At 44.1% G+C, this 14,133-nt stretch overlaps 2 protein-coding genes across 16 annotated transcripts in view; one reads left to right on the top strand and one right to left on the bottom strand.

Annotated features, from left to right (window-relative positions):
• The window catches only part of LOC133416939 (neurexin-3b), a 283,913-nt gene that overhangs the window by 216,642 nt on the left and 53,138 nt on the right, over positions 1–14,133 (top strand). The window lies entirely within an intron of this gene.
• On the bottom strand, positions 665–13,538 carry LOC133416941 (cellular tumor antigen p53-like). 5 transcript variants are annotated; one of them, XM_061704320.1, is made up of 12 exons: positions 12,315–13,179; positions 12,136–12,243; positions 11,884–11,966; positions 11,752–11,806; positions 11,507–11,683; positions 8,041–8,215; positions 7,116–7,228; positions 6,785–6,894; positions 6,553–6,692; positions 3,077–3,168; positions 2,926–2,996; positions 665–1,495 (listed from the first exon to the last, which is right to left on the bottom strand). In XM_061704320.1, the coding sequence occupies exons 3-12, from the start codon at positions 11,964–11,966 to the stop codon at positions 1,399–1,401; spliced, it is 1,113 nt and encodes a 370-aa protein (XP_061560304.1). In that variant the 5' UTR covers positions 12,136–12,243; positions 12,315–13,179; the 3' UTR covers positions 665–1,398. The 5 variants fall into 5 exon arrangements, with proteins under 5 accessions (XP_061560304.1, XP_061560301.1, XP_061560305.1 ...); XM_061704317.1 differs by lacking the exons at positions 12,136–12,243; positions 12,315–13,179 and adding an exon at positions 13,231–13,538; XM_061704321.1 differs by lacking the exons at positions 12,136–12,243; positions 12,315–13,179 and adding an exon at positions 13,231–13,538 and having other exon boundaries at positions 6,568–6,692.

Genomic DNA, 14,133 nt, shown 5'->3' with positions numbered 1-14,133 from the left:
CACAGCGGGATGGAGGCAACATCCTTCTGCAAAGGTTGTGCAGAGGTGTTCTGTCTGCACTCTGCTGCTTGTTATTCAACAATTTCATCAAACTCTACGTAAGCGGAAGACCCCAGGGGATTTTGAATGCTCTCCATCACACATTTGTTCTAGTAATCACCACTCTCGTAGTCCGTGTTGTCAACCAATCTACTTCGAGCTTTCAGGCTGCTGCTGTTTTGACCAGGCAAGAACCCCATATATTTAAAATTAGATTTGACCCAACTTGTAGAAAAAAGCCAAGGACAAAGTACAGATTGGGCGATGCAGCTTCCTTGTCAGTGTTAGCACAAGAATAAACTGATCTTCAAGGATTCTTTTGTTCAATGTTGCAAGATCTACCTTTTGATTTTTCCCAGATGACTGAGGTAGACTTCAGCCAGAAATTGAACCCAGCAACATATTTGTTTGCGTGAATGTTCCCCCCCCCCCACAAAAGTGAACCTGCCGCAGTAATTTTCAGCAATGATACAGGCCCACCTGGGAAGAATAGGAAGTGTCGCCTAATTATGAATGATGTTGACCTTTAACCTCTAAACATTGCATATTGAAAGCACGGGGAGTGACATCATGAAACGGTGGTAGATCATGTGCAGTGGGTAAAAAACAAAAACAAACCACACAACCATGTTCTAATGCCAGATTTATGTGATGTAAAAAAAAAATTGGACAAATACAAAATTGTACCATCATTAATGTGACCTGCACAACTCCATTGGGAAAAAAATAAATCTTTATGTACAAGGGGAAGTAAAAATAGATGTGGTTGCACAAGTGTGCACACCCTCTGTTCAAAATTTGCCAATCGCATTGAAAGTCCTGTTAAATGGGAGACTGTAGATACACTATGGAAATAATCTCTTTTCCCCTGAGAGGTAAAATTGATCATTTTGAAGACAATTGGTCAAAATGGCTTACCTATGGTTTAACTCTTCGACCTGATTTTGTTTAATTATTTGCTACCTGTTAGAGAAAATCATACTTATGTGGACATGTGAACACACAAATATAAAGGTGAACTCAATGTGGGTTAAACAATGGACCCTCCCCTGCTGCTTGTTTTATTTTGGTTTATTTGTAATGCTTGTTTGAAGATAATAAAAAGTAAATTACCCCCCCCCCCCAAAAAAAAAAATAATTCCTTATGTTTAGGACATAGGTAAGCACATAAGCAAGTAGGTATATTTGTGAGGTTTTCACAGCTACCAATATATGTAACTCTGTTCCATAAATAAATAGACTGCTAACAGTTATATATATATATATATTATATGATATAATAACAGCTCAACAAAATTCAGACTGGCTTTTTCAATCATAGTTTGCATGTTTTTTTTTGTGGGGGGGGTGTCAGGCTTTTTAATCCATGTCGCTGCACTCTCCTTTGTGCATTAGTCGCTTCCCACTGAAAGGCACTGGTACGTCCTCTTCCACAACCACATTGGAGTTGTTTTTTCTGCAAAGGTAAAAAATAAAATTAACAAAAATAAAAATGTAGAATATGAAATAATGCATTCAACATTTTTATTCATACAGTGGTGCCTACAAATATAATTAATTCCGTAACCACGATTATAACGCCGTCCATTTTCCATACTGATTATCCTCAATTGGATCCCTCAGAACTGTGAGGCAGATGTGCTAACCAGCCACCCGACTGCAACTCCCCCATTGAAATTAACGGAAATGCCATTCATCCATTCCAGCAAACCCCCCCCCCCCCCCCCCAACAAACAGCACTCTATATTATTGTGCTTTAAAAAACAGAGTAGTAACTGAATAGAATGTAAATGATTTAATGCTGCAATTCGCTTAACTGTCCTGCTCCTGGTTTGTCCACTTTGATGATGCAGACAAACAAAAAAGAATAGTACTTCTACTACTGCTGTAATAGTGGGAATTTATGTAGCGAATGAAGAATACATGCCTGAGTATTGTTATATTATCTGTGTGCATATGATCCTCCATCGTATGCGTTGCTTAAAGGGTTCTAAAACCGCAACTATCAAAGCTAACCTTTCGCACGTCAGGGGTGTTTTCCATTATATGTTAGCATGAAGCTTGCGGGCCATTCTTAAGATAACCCTGTTTGGTTGTTTTAAATTCACGTGTAATTCTCTTTGTTTGATGTTTAGTTTGACAGTAAGCTTCCACTTCTAGTGGTATTAAATAGCTTGAATCCTCTTTTTGGATGAATTGTTCACTATATGCCAAACTGCTGTTTATTATGAAATGAGTTAAATTGAGCTTACTATCACCACACAGTGCAAAAAAAAAACACGCCCGTATGACAGCTCATATCTCAAAAAATCTTAAGTTGTGTCACATTTTATACATCTTACAGTGTGTGTGTGTGTGTGTGTGTGTATATAATTTTAATTTTTTTTTTTTTAATTATTTTATTTCTTTTACTGAAATGGAAAGAAATGGCTGACTACTTTAGACTTTCTGGGACTTACTTGTGGTTCTACTCATTATAGGCATGCCTACCAAGTTATATATTTCAAGGTAAAACTGGCTTAGTGGGATGAATCTTCAAAAGAAGAAAATTGTAAGACCAATGGAACTGTCCAAAATGACCCCCAAATGGCCACTTCAAACCACTGCAATTGGCTGGCGACCACTTCAAGGTGTGCCCCGACTCTCGCCCGAAGTCAGCTGAGGTAGGCACCGGCACACCCGCGACCCTAGTGAGGATGAGCAGTTCGGAAAATGGATTGATGGGTGGACATGCCTCCCCATTTTAACGTTGATAACTGAAACTGGCTTCAGGGGCTGAATTTTCAAACCTGGAACTGGCCAAAATTACACTAATGCTTCAAATTAAATAATGTTTCACCATATATGGGTCATTTGATGGACATGTCCAGCTGGTCAACTTCTTACCTTTCCTTATCCTGACGTTCGAGGCCTTCATTGAATTGTTTGAACAATTCGTACCGCTCATGTCCACGAATCTGCAGTGAAATTGTAAAACGTTTAAAAATACAAAATAAAATACTAATGAAGTGGAAATTTCAGCTTTATGGTGACTTACAGGCAAATAAAAAATGTCTTCGTCATCTTCCTCCACGCTGGACGTGGGAATGGGCCGCTTAACGGGGGCGCTGGTCGCTGCTGGGGTGCGCTCTGTGGGCACAATGGAAAAAAATGTTGATTTCATCCAAATATGATAATGAGCATTTGTGGGGTGTCATAAAATACAGCCCCCAAACTTACTAACATAAAATTTGAGAGGCATGTCTATCATGAATTTAATGCAAAAAAAGTCTCAACAAGCCATACAATAAAAGACTAACAACTATTTTAGTATTCGAGTATTTTTTTTGGGGGGGGAATAATTGACTATCCATCCATTTTCCGTACCACTTGTCCTCACCAGGGTCACGGCCGTGCTGGAGCCTATCCCAGCTAACTCTGGGCGAAAAGCGGGGTACACCCTTGAACTGGTCGCCAGTCAATCGCGGGGCACACATTGACAAACAACCACTCACACCTGCGAGCAATTTAGTCTTCACTTAACGTTTTGGGATGTGGGAGGAAACCGGAGTACCTGGAGAAAACCACCCAGGCACGGGGAGAACATGCAAACTCCACACAGGGGAGGCCGGATTTTGAACCGGATCATCAGAACTGTGAGGCAGATGTACTAACCAGTCACTGTGCCGCTTAATCGACTATTCGGATAAATTATATTTTTGCTTGGTTAAAGACCAATTATGAATACACAAGAAAAAATAAGCCATGTCGCATGTAAATGAACGACCAATTGTTTTTCTTTTTAAAATAATCAATGGTTTTATTTCTTAAATTTACATTCACCAGCGAAATATTTTCAGTGAGGCAAGAAAACATACATAAATTTTAGTTTGACATTTTTTTTCTTCGCATTCTTTGGAAGTATAAAAAAACATTAGAAAAAAGGCATTAGGAGCCTGTTGCGCAACGTCACTTGAGCAGTTCGCATTTTAGGATGTGACAATACAGTAGGTTCGTGGCTGTGTGTTTATTATCTTAGACCAGACTAACTAAACTAAAATGAAGAATCCTCGATAAGAAACAAAACAATTTTCACAAACTTTGCCACTCGCAATCCTTTTTTTCCACCTACAGTACTCAATTCAAAATGTAGCCACTTGCAGATACAATGCAAGTATACTGGCCATAATATACAGCGGCTGAAATAAGCATTTAACACGTCACCATTTTTCTCAAATATATTTCCAAAGTTGTCGGCACGGTGACCGACTGGTTAGAGCGTCTGCCTCACAGTTCTGAGGTCCGGGGTTCAATCCCCACCCCCACCTGTGTGGAGTTTGCATGTTCTCCCCGTACTTGCGTGGGTTTTCTCCAGGTACTCAGGTTTCCGTGCACATCCCAAAGACATGCGTGGTAGGTTAATTGAAGACTCTAAATTGCCCGTAGGTGTGAATGTGAGTGCGAATGGTTGTTTGTTTAGGTGTGCCCTGCAATTGCCTGGCAACCAGTTCAGGGTGTACCCCGCCTCCTGCCCGATGATAGCTGGGATAGGCTCCAGCACTCCCGTGACCCTTGTGACGAGAAGCGGCTCGGAAAAGTGGATGGATGGATTTCCAAAGGTGCTATTGACATGAAAATTTCACCGCAATCCATACATAAAGTAGAACAAATAAGATGAGAAATTAAGTTGTGTGTAATGTGAAATGACACAGCGAAAATGTATTGAACACGCCAACTGGTATTTATTTAATACTCTGTATAAAAGCCTTTGTTTAAAATGACAGCTTCAAGACGCCTCCTGTATGGAGAAACTAGTCGCATGCATTGTTCTGGTGTGATTTTGTTCCATTCCTCCACACAAGCAGTCAAATCTTGAAGGTTCTATGGACTTCTTTAATGGACCTTGAGTTTCAGTTCTTTCCATAAATTTTCGATTGGATACAAGTCAGGTGATTGGCTGGGCTATTCTAGCAGCTTTTTTTTTTTTTCTGAAACCAATTGAGTTTCCTTGGCAGTATGTTTTGGATCATTATCCTGCTGAAATGTCCACCCTCGTTTCATTGGCATCATCCTCGTAGATGGCAACAGATTTTTGTCAAGAATGTCTCCGTACATTTGCCCATTCATCCTTCCTTCAATAATGTGAAGTTTACCAGTACCATTTGCTGACGAGCAGCCCCACGCCATCATGTTCACACCTCCAAACTTCACTCTTGATATGGTGTTTTTAGGGTGATGTGCAGTGCCATTTCTCCTCCAAACGTGGTGTGCATTATGGCATCCAAACAGTTTAATTTTGCTCTCATCCGACCATACTATATTCTCACAGTATTTAACTGGCTTGTCCAAATGTTGTTCGGCAAACTTTGACATGCTTTTTTTTTTCGTGGTGAGCGTGCATACAGGCCATGGCAGCAGAGTATTACTCACCGTTTTCCTTGTGACAGCAGTACCTGCTAATTCCAGGTCTTTTTTGAAGCTCTCCACAGGTGGTCATTGGCTCTTGGACAACTCTTCTGATTATTCTTTGCTCTCCTGTCAGAAATCTTGAAAGGAGCACCTGATCGAGGCAAATTCAGGGTGGTATGATTGACTTTCCACTTACGTATTACGGCCCCAACCGTGCTCACTGGAACATTCAGTAGCTTAGATATGCGGCTGTAACCAATGCCATTGTTATGTTTTGTAACAATTAGTTTGCGATGGTCTTGAGACAGCTTTCTGCTCTTACCCATCATGAGATGTGTTTTGCCTCACACCTTGGCAATGAGACCGTTTTGTCGGCCATCAATTAGGACTGAACCAGCTGTTCATTTGCACTGACAACGGGCTAGATTGCTGTTTGAATATTGATAGATTTTAGGTCTTGCCTTGGCTTTCCATGCCTTTTTGTAGCTCCCTTTCTTCATCTGTTCAATACTTTTCCCCTGTGTCATTTCACATTTTTGCACACAACTTAATTTCTGGGCTTCTTTGTATGTATGGATGACGTGGGTTGTTCCCAACATCTGGTGAAATTTTCAGGTCAATAGCCCCTTTGGAAGTATATTTAGTGAGAAAAATGCTGATGTGTTAAATACTTATTTCAGCCGCTTTACAACTACAGGATGTGCGAATATAACGTGATCTAACATATTCAGGGTGTTTCTTAAGCACTGCGAGATGTTTTTCAGCTTGACAATTAACTCTTTCCTGTCATTAACAGGCAGGTACTGTATATACCAATAATACTGTAATGACCTCGGAAGTGAGACTTTCAGACGCTTTATTGAACTCGCGGCAACACAAGAAAATTACAAACTTACGAGCTGCTGTCGGCCACAACTAATGCCAACGGTCTCCCAGATTAACTTTTCCGTCACACTGCTCACCCCCCGCCTGCCCTCTTACAGGCATACACACATAATTACAGATATAGTATCAAACTAGGAGGGCTGGCAGTGAAGTTAAATAAGCGGACCAAGGCAGAGAAAATGCCTTTTTTTTTTTTTTTTTTTTTTTTTTTTACTCTGAACATTGGAGTATTCGTTATACCTTTTGAACACCTACTTCGTTTCTTTTTTTGCTTGGTGACATTTGGAGTCTTGATGTTGTTCTCCTCTTCTGTTTTACGATCCCGGCCGGGACATGCACAGATGCGCACCTCAAAACACCTCCGGCCCAGAATCAGCCCTCTGGGGAGCACAGAGAAAATGGCAATAATGAATGAATGAGGAATTGAGTGGGTAGGGGATGAAGGGAGCCAACACAAAGCACAAAAATATACTCAGGGGTCTCCAGAGTCACAATAGTGAGGATGGGTCTGCGGTTCATGCCTCCCATGCAGGAGCTGTTGCACATGAAGCTGAGCAGGATGGTTGTCATCTCAGAGCCCAACTAAGAAACAGACAACATTTTGTGGATATTTTTATATATCCTGCGTGAAAGCTATAGTAAAATGTTACGGGGTGGCTGCAGGGAACCATGTACATCATTAAACTTTTTCATAGTTTTGACAGATTTTTCAGTGGTTACATTATTTTCATACTTGAAAGTTGTTACTGTTCACACCCACGAAGGTGACAGTTTGACTCGGGAACAGATTATTTGTGACGTACCTGGGGGCGCTCATAGGGGACGGTCACGCTTTGTCTCTTGGTGTACACGTCCTCAAAATACTGCACCCTCTGGCTGCCCTCTATTCGGATCAGATGACTGCGGTGCTCTGCGGCTAGATGTCAACATATGTACAACACAATTTACAGTACAATTTCATATTTTTTCCGCCAATCGATACGACTTCAGTCCCCACATGGTCTGTTATTTTTACAAATTATTAACCAATCTAATGTATTAAAATATTAATAATAATATATGAATTAATATTAAATATTGTAAAAATAAATAATCCCTGCCCCGTCTGTGTGGAGTTTGCATGTTCTCCCCATGCCTGCGTGGGTTTTCTCCGGGTACTCCGGTTTCCTCGCACATCCCTAAAACATGCATGGCAGGTTAATTGAAGATTCTAAATCAACCCTAGGTGTGAACGTGATTGCGAATGGTTGTTTGTTTATCTGTGCCCTTCGATTGGCTGGCGACCAGTTCAGGGTGTACCCCGCCTCTCGCCCGAAGATAACTGGAATAGGCTCCAGTCCGCCCGCGACCCTAGTGAGGATAAACTGTACGGCAAATGGATGGATACTACAAATAACTTATTTGGTAAAATTGGTAGATAAAAAAGTATAAGAGTATTAATAAAACAATTACTCATTTTTAAAACGTGGTTAAGAATTAAATTATAATTTTGTCTGATTATTAATGTAACTTCACACAATAGGTACGATTGTCCATTTTACAAATATTCATTTCATTATTTGCAACACATCAATTAAGAAATTTAATAAGTGTCTTATTAAATTAAAAAAATAATTTGAAAACATCTTTATCAACCAATTTGAAGAAAAATGTCTAAATTAATGCTACAACTTACAGGACTCTTGATCACAGCACTATTTGCCATCACAGTCGACCATGCAGACATACCATCCTGGTTCTGGTGGTGGGGGCATCGGCGTACCACATCGGCCAGGTGCTCCGTTTTCTTGTAGACCGCCATGGCTCTGAGGAAGGCACTTGGCGGTGGCTCTTTCCTCACCAGAATTTCCACGGGTGTGGTCTTGTTCAGCTGGCAGAACAGCTTCGTGAGCGTCACGGAAAACTGACAGGAAACACAATGTTTTATTTTTCCCCCACCCGAGCCACAGTCCATTTTAACGCTTTGTATGTGCTACAGAAAGGCAATGAGGGGAACATGTCCCGTCATGTTAAACTCTTGCTGTCAAGTCACATGGGGCGAGGTAGCTTTTCGGGCCAGATCAGCCTAACTAAAAAGGAGCCAACCAGAGCACGCTGTGGGTTGTGTCACAAGCGATGCCATTGGCTGGCGGTGGTGATAGAGAATGACGTAATTTGGTGAGAATAAATGAGATTCAATGAGACAATGTGACAGAGAAAAAAAGCGGTTTGCAATGGATGCCAAGGTAAGATTTGTAATTTTATAAATGTGGTCACCAATGTTTTACATATTCATCTGAGCTATGTATGGTTTAGAGTCCTTGATGGCAACCAGTTGCTGCCTCCACCACATATACAATGGACGCTCCAAAGTAGAATGCAATTAAAATATATAAAAACTAAAATATCGGCGCCTGTACGTTGGGGTTCACCCCGGTGGACGACAATTTAGCCTCCCTCCGCCTTCGGGTGGGGGGACGGGTCCTAACTGTTGTTTGTGCCTATGCACCAAACAGCGGTTCAGAGTACCAACCCTTTATGGAGTCCTTGGAGGGGGTGCTGGAGAGCGCTCCCGCTGGGGACTCCATCGTTCTGCTGGGGGACTTCAATGCTCTCGTGGGCAATGACAGTGAGACTTGGAAGGGCGTGATTGGGAGGAACGCGCCCCCCCCGGGAGAACCCGAGTGGTGTTCTGTTATTGGACTTCTGTGCTCATCACGGATTGTCCATAACGAACACCATGTTCAAGCATCAGGGTGTCCACACGTCCACTTGGCACCAGGACCCCGAACCCGTTGGTGGACACCAACGGTGAGGGATGCCGTCAAGCTGAAGGAGTCCTATCGAGCCTTTTTGGCCTGTGGGACTCCTGAGGCAGCTGATGGGTACCGGCTGGAAAAGTGCAATGCAGCTTTGGTGGTCGCTGAAGCAAAAACCCGGGTATGGTAGGAGTTCGGTGAGGCCATGGAGAAAAACTTCCGGACAGCTTCGAGGAAATTCTGGTCCACCATCCGGCGTCTCAGGAGGGGGAATTCAGTGCATCACCAACACTGTGTATAGTGGGGATGGGGCGCTTCTGACCTCGACTCGGGACATTGTGACATAGGTGGGGAGAATACTTCGAAGACCTTCTCAGTTCCACCGACACGCCTTCCCATGAGGAAGCAGAGTCTGGGTTCTCTGAGGCAGGCTCTCCTATCTCTGGGGTTGAGGTCACCGAGGTGGTTAAAAAGCTCCTCGCTGGCAAGGCCCCGGGGGTGGATGAGATTCGCCTGGAGTTCCTAAAGGCTCTGGATGTTGTGGGGCTGTCCTGGTTGACACGCCTCTGCAACATCGCGTGGACATCGGGGACAGCGCCTCTGGATTAGCAGACTGGGGTGGTGGTTCCCCTTTTTAAGAAGGGGGACCGGAGGGTGTGTTCCAACTTCAGGGGGATCACACTCCTCAGCCTCCCTGGTAAGGTCTATTCAGGGGTGCTGGAGAGGAGGGTCCGTCGGGAAATTGAATCTTAGATCCAGGAGGAGCAGTGTGGTTTTTGTCCTGGCCGTGAAACAGTGGACCACTGCATGGGAGTTCGCCCAACCAGTTTACATGTGTTTTGTGGACTTGGAGAAGGCGTTCGACCGTGTCCCTCGGGGAGTCATGTGGGGGGGCGGGGGGGGTCGGGAGTATGGGGTACCGAACCACCTGATACGGGCTGTTCGGTCCCTGTACGACCGGAGTTAGAGTTTGGTCCACATATCCGGCAGTAAGTCGGACTCGTTCCCGGTGAAGGTTGGACTCCGCCAGGGCTGCCCTTTGTTACCAAATCTGTTCATAACTTTTATGGACAGAATTTCTAGGCGCAGCAGAGATGTAGAGGGGGTCCGGTTTGGTGGCCTCAGTATTGCATCTCTTCTTTTTGCAGATGATGTGGTTCTGTTGGCTTCATCAAGCAGTGATCTCCAACTCTCACTGGAGCAGTTCGCAGCCAAGTGTGAAGCGGCTGGGATGAGAATCAGCACCTCCAAATCTGAGACCGTGGTCCTCAGTCAGAAAAGGGTGGCGTGCCTTCTCAAGGTCGGGGATGAGATCCTTCCCCAAGTGGAGGAGTTTCTTGGGGTCTTGTTCACGGGTGAGGGAAGAATGGAACGGGAGATCGAAAGGCGGATCGGTGCAGCGTCTGCAGTGATGCAGACTTTGTATCGGTCCGTTGTGGTAAAGAAGGAGCTAAGGCGAAGCTCTCAATTTACCGGTCAATCTACGTTCCTACCCTCACCTACTCGTGACCAAAAGAACAAGATCCCGGATACAAGCGGCCGAAATGAGTTTCCTCCGCAGGGTGTCCAGGCTCTCCCTTAGAGATAGGGTGAGAAGCTCGGTCATCCAGGAGGATCTCAGAGTAGAGCTGCTGCTCCTCCACATCGAGGGGAGCCAGATGAGGTGGCTGGGGCATCTGATTCGGACGCCTCCCTGGAAGAGGTATTCCGGGCACGTCCCAACGGGAGGAGACCCCGGGGACGACCCAGGACACGCTGGAGAGACTACGTCTTTCGGCTGGCCTGGGAACTAAAATATTTTTGGACGACTTGTTAGAACATCCGCCTCACAGTTCTGAGGACCCGGGTTCAAATCCGGCCTCGTCTGTGTGGAGTTTGCATGTTCTCCCCGTGCCTGCGTAGGTTTTCTCTGGGTACTCTGGTTTTCTCCCACATCCCAAAACATGCACAGTAAGTTAATTGAAGACTCAATAAATTGTCCGTAGGTTTGAATGTGAGTGTGAATGGTTGTTTGTTTGGCTGGCGACCAGTTCAGGATGTGCCCCACCTTTCGCCTGAAAATAGCTGGGATAGACTCCAGCATACCCGTGACCCTAGTGGGGATAAGCGGTACAGAAAATGGATGGCTCATTTTCCCCCTAGTTGATCAAAGCATATGGCGAAGGTGTGAAGGTCCGCACATTCAGCAAGTTTGCCACATCCCGTTTATATCCTTTTTTAAATATACAGTCATCACTAGTAGGTTAATTGAAAACTCTAAATTGTCCGTAGGTGTGAATGTGAGTGCGAATGGTTGTTTGTTTGTTTGTTTGCTTGGCTGGCGACCAGTTCAGGATGTGCCCCACCTCTCGCCTGAAAATAGCTGGGATAGACTCCAGCACATCCGCGACCCTTGTGAGGATAAGCAGTACAGAAAATGGGTGGATAGATTGGGCCAGTTTGAGCCTGGAACTCACAGTGGATTTGACCGACTTGGCAGTTCCAGATTTCTGGAAGCGGAGCAGGAAGTCATATTCCCCGGGATGGTCAGTGGCGACCGGGACAGCGGAAGCCGGTGGGGGGACGCCTTCATTGGCGAGCGCCTCCGCTGGCATGTCGATGATCTCGTCAAATTCCTCTCGCGAGTCTTGAAGCTGCGTAACCGGGGCGGGGGACACAGATTTCACAAAAAGGGGAAAGCAGACAGAGCACCATTACTTACCAGGTTGATGCTGGACGGGTCATTATCCTCAACAGGAGGGAGGGAAGATGTCATGCTTGGGGGAGGATGAAAGAAAGAGTGTAAGTTTTCACATTCTCAAATGTTACCTTGAAGAATAAAAAAGGAACTTACTAGGTGTCCCAGAAAATACTGAAGGACTGTTGGCTCAACTGGAGCCCTTGGCTCAGAGACAAGTCATCCAGGCTTGGCTCCATCTTTGATGTCAAGAGAAGAGGAAAAACTAGTTTAGATAGATACTCCTGTATCAATATTTTTTTAATATATTCTAAAAATATCACCGGAATATAATTTGGTGACAGAACAAATTAAATTAAGAAGTCAAGCTACCACTGTACAAGCAAACACTTCATCCATTTTCCATACCACTTATTCTCATTTGGGTCGCGGGCGTGCTGGAGCCGAAACCAGCCATCTTCAGGCGAGAGGTGTCGTGCACCCTGAACTGGTCGCCAGCCAATCACAGGGCACATACTGTATAAACAAACAACCATTCGCACTCAAATTCACGCCTACAGCCAATTTAGTCTCGCCAATTAACCTACCATGCATGTTTTTGGGATGTGCACGGAAACCTGAGTACCCGGAGAAAACCCACGTAGGTACAGGGAGAACATGCAAACTCCACACAGGCGGGGCCGGGATTTGAACCCCGGTCCTCAGAACTGTGGGGCAGATGTGCTAACCAGTCGTCCACTGTGCCGCTGCAAATACTTCACGGAAAATGTATTTGTTTGAGCAATAATGCTGGGAACGTCATCCTGGGGGGAAACTGTGTCAAAGCTTGTTTGATATCAGAAGAAATACAGCAAATATCAGACATGAAAAAATAAATCGATTCAAAGGGAAATCAGATGTGTGTGTGTGTATTGGGGGGATTCATTGGTAATTTTATATCATCGTCCAGCCTTACATAAGGGCTAAAAAATAATAAACTTGAATGGTAAGGAAGTGGTTCGTATTTGAGTAACTGAGGACTGAGACAGTACAGTACAACTGTGCTCTGCTGTACGGTGGTATAATCCATAGAAATGGATTAAAAAGCAAGAGAACAAAAGAAAGCTGGAATGAAGCCCAGCGCCCACAGTGATTAAGTGCGTTTTAAGTACTTCTTATTTATGCTGGCAGCAAGCGACCTCACTAACCAACTTCGTTCCAATCACAGTTGTTTTTTTTAATTATTGCAATGATAAATAAACATCACTTTGACCTGGCCTTCATCCCACCTTTCATTCGTTCACTTGTTTCACGCTTTTGAATCAATATTTATGGTTTTACATCACCGTATAGAAGAGCAGATTTGTAAACAGAGGTGACTGGCGTTAGCATAGCTGGCTAATTAGCGTTCCGATTCGGGTTAAATTGCTACATGGGCGACAAACTGCTGCTGCTGCTGCAAAAAAAAAAAAAAAAAAAAAAGGTCGCTGTCGTTGATTTGAAAGACACATGACACACACGTACCTCGTATGGTATGGCGACCACCGAGTGGCCAAATGAGACACTTCGGTGGTGAGATGAGTTGATTCGAAAACAACCAATAGGCAAGAACTATTTTCACCGCAAAACGTCGAAGTACGTCGCTGTTTTGGGGATTCCCGTTCTCGGTCGGCGAGAAGGGGGCGGGGCTCACCCGCTAGTGATGGAGCGGAAGGCGGCCTCACACCGCCAAGTCAGTCGTAGCCTGGGCAGAACCGATCAATGTATTTCACCGTCACTGAGTGGGAACTAAACCCGCGCTGCCTCCACCGAAGTCAGGCGACTCCAAAACATGCGGCTCTAATTGCGTAACTGACGCCTGAAACTTAATGCTGCGTTCGGGAACATCAGGATTTTAGCCACTCGAAATGCCAACCGTCGCATACAGGCTTATAAGTATATATGTGTTGTATTTAATTGAAAAGCTGAAGAAGGAGTCCTATCGGGCCTTTTTGGGACGGTGGGACTCCTGAGGCAGCTGATGGGTACCGGCTTGCCAAGCGGAATGCAGCTTTGGTGGTCGCTGAAGCAAAAACTCGGGTATGGGAGGAGTTCGGTGAGGTAAAAATAAAAAATTAGGTATTATAAATTTTATTTAAAATAACATTAAATAAAAAGTGAGTCAAATAAAATAAAAAAATACAATTTTACCTATTTTACATGTAGTTATTTTTTGTTTTTATTCATATATCTCACCTTGAGACCACATTTTAACCACATTTTTGGACGCGAATTGCAAAAGTCTTGGCCTTTCCTCGGTTTCAAATTTGCCGGAGTGAGCGAGGAAAGCAATACATGTCTGCTAACTCACAGTAATTAAGTAGGCTTTCTCCACCACAAATACTTCATATGTACAGTACAGCAACATCCATCCATTTTCTAAGCCGC

This window comes from Phycodurus eques, chromosome 18 (assembly GCF_024500275.1).
Source record: "Phycodurus eques isolate BA_2022a chromosome 18, UOR_Pequ_1.1, whole genome shotgun sequence".
Taxonomy (NCBI): Eukaryota; Metazoa; Chordata; class Actinopteri; order Syngnathiformes; family Syngnathidae; genus Phycodurus; species Phycodurus eques.
Note: the sequence above shows the minus strand (reverse complement) of the source record. Positions and strands in the feature narration are given on the sequence as shown.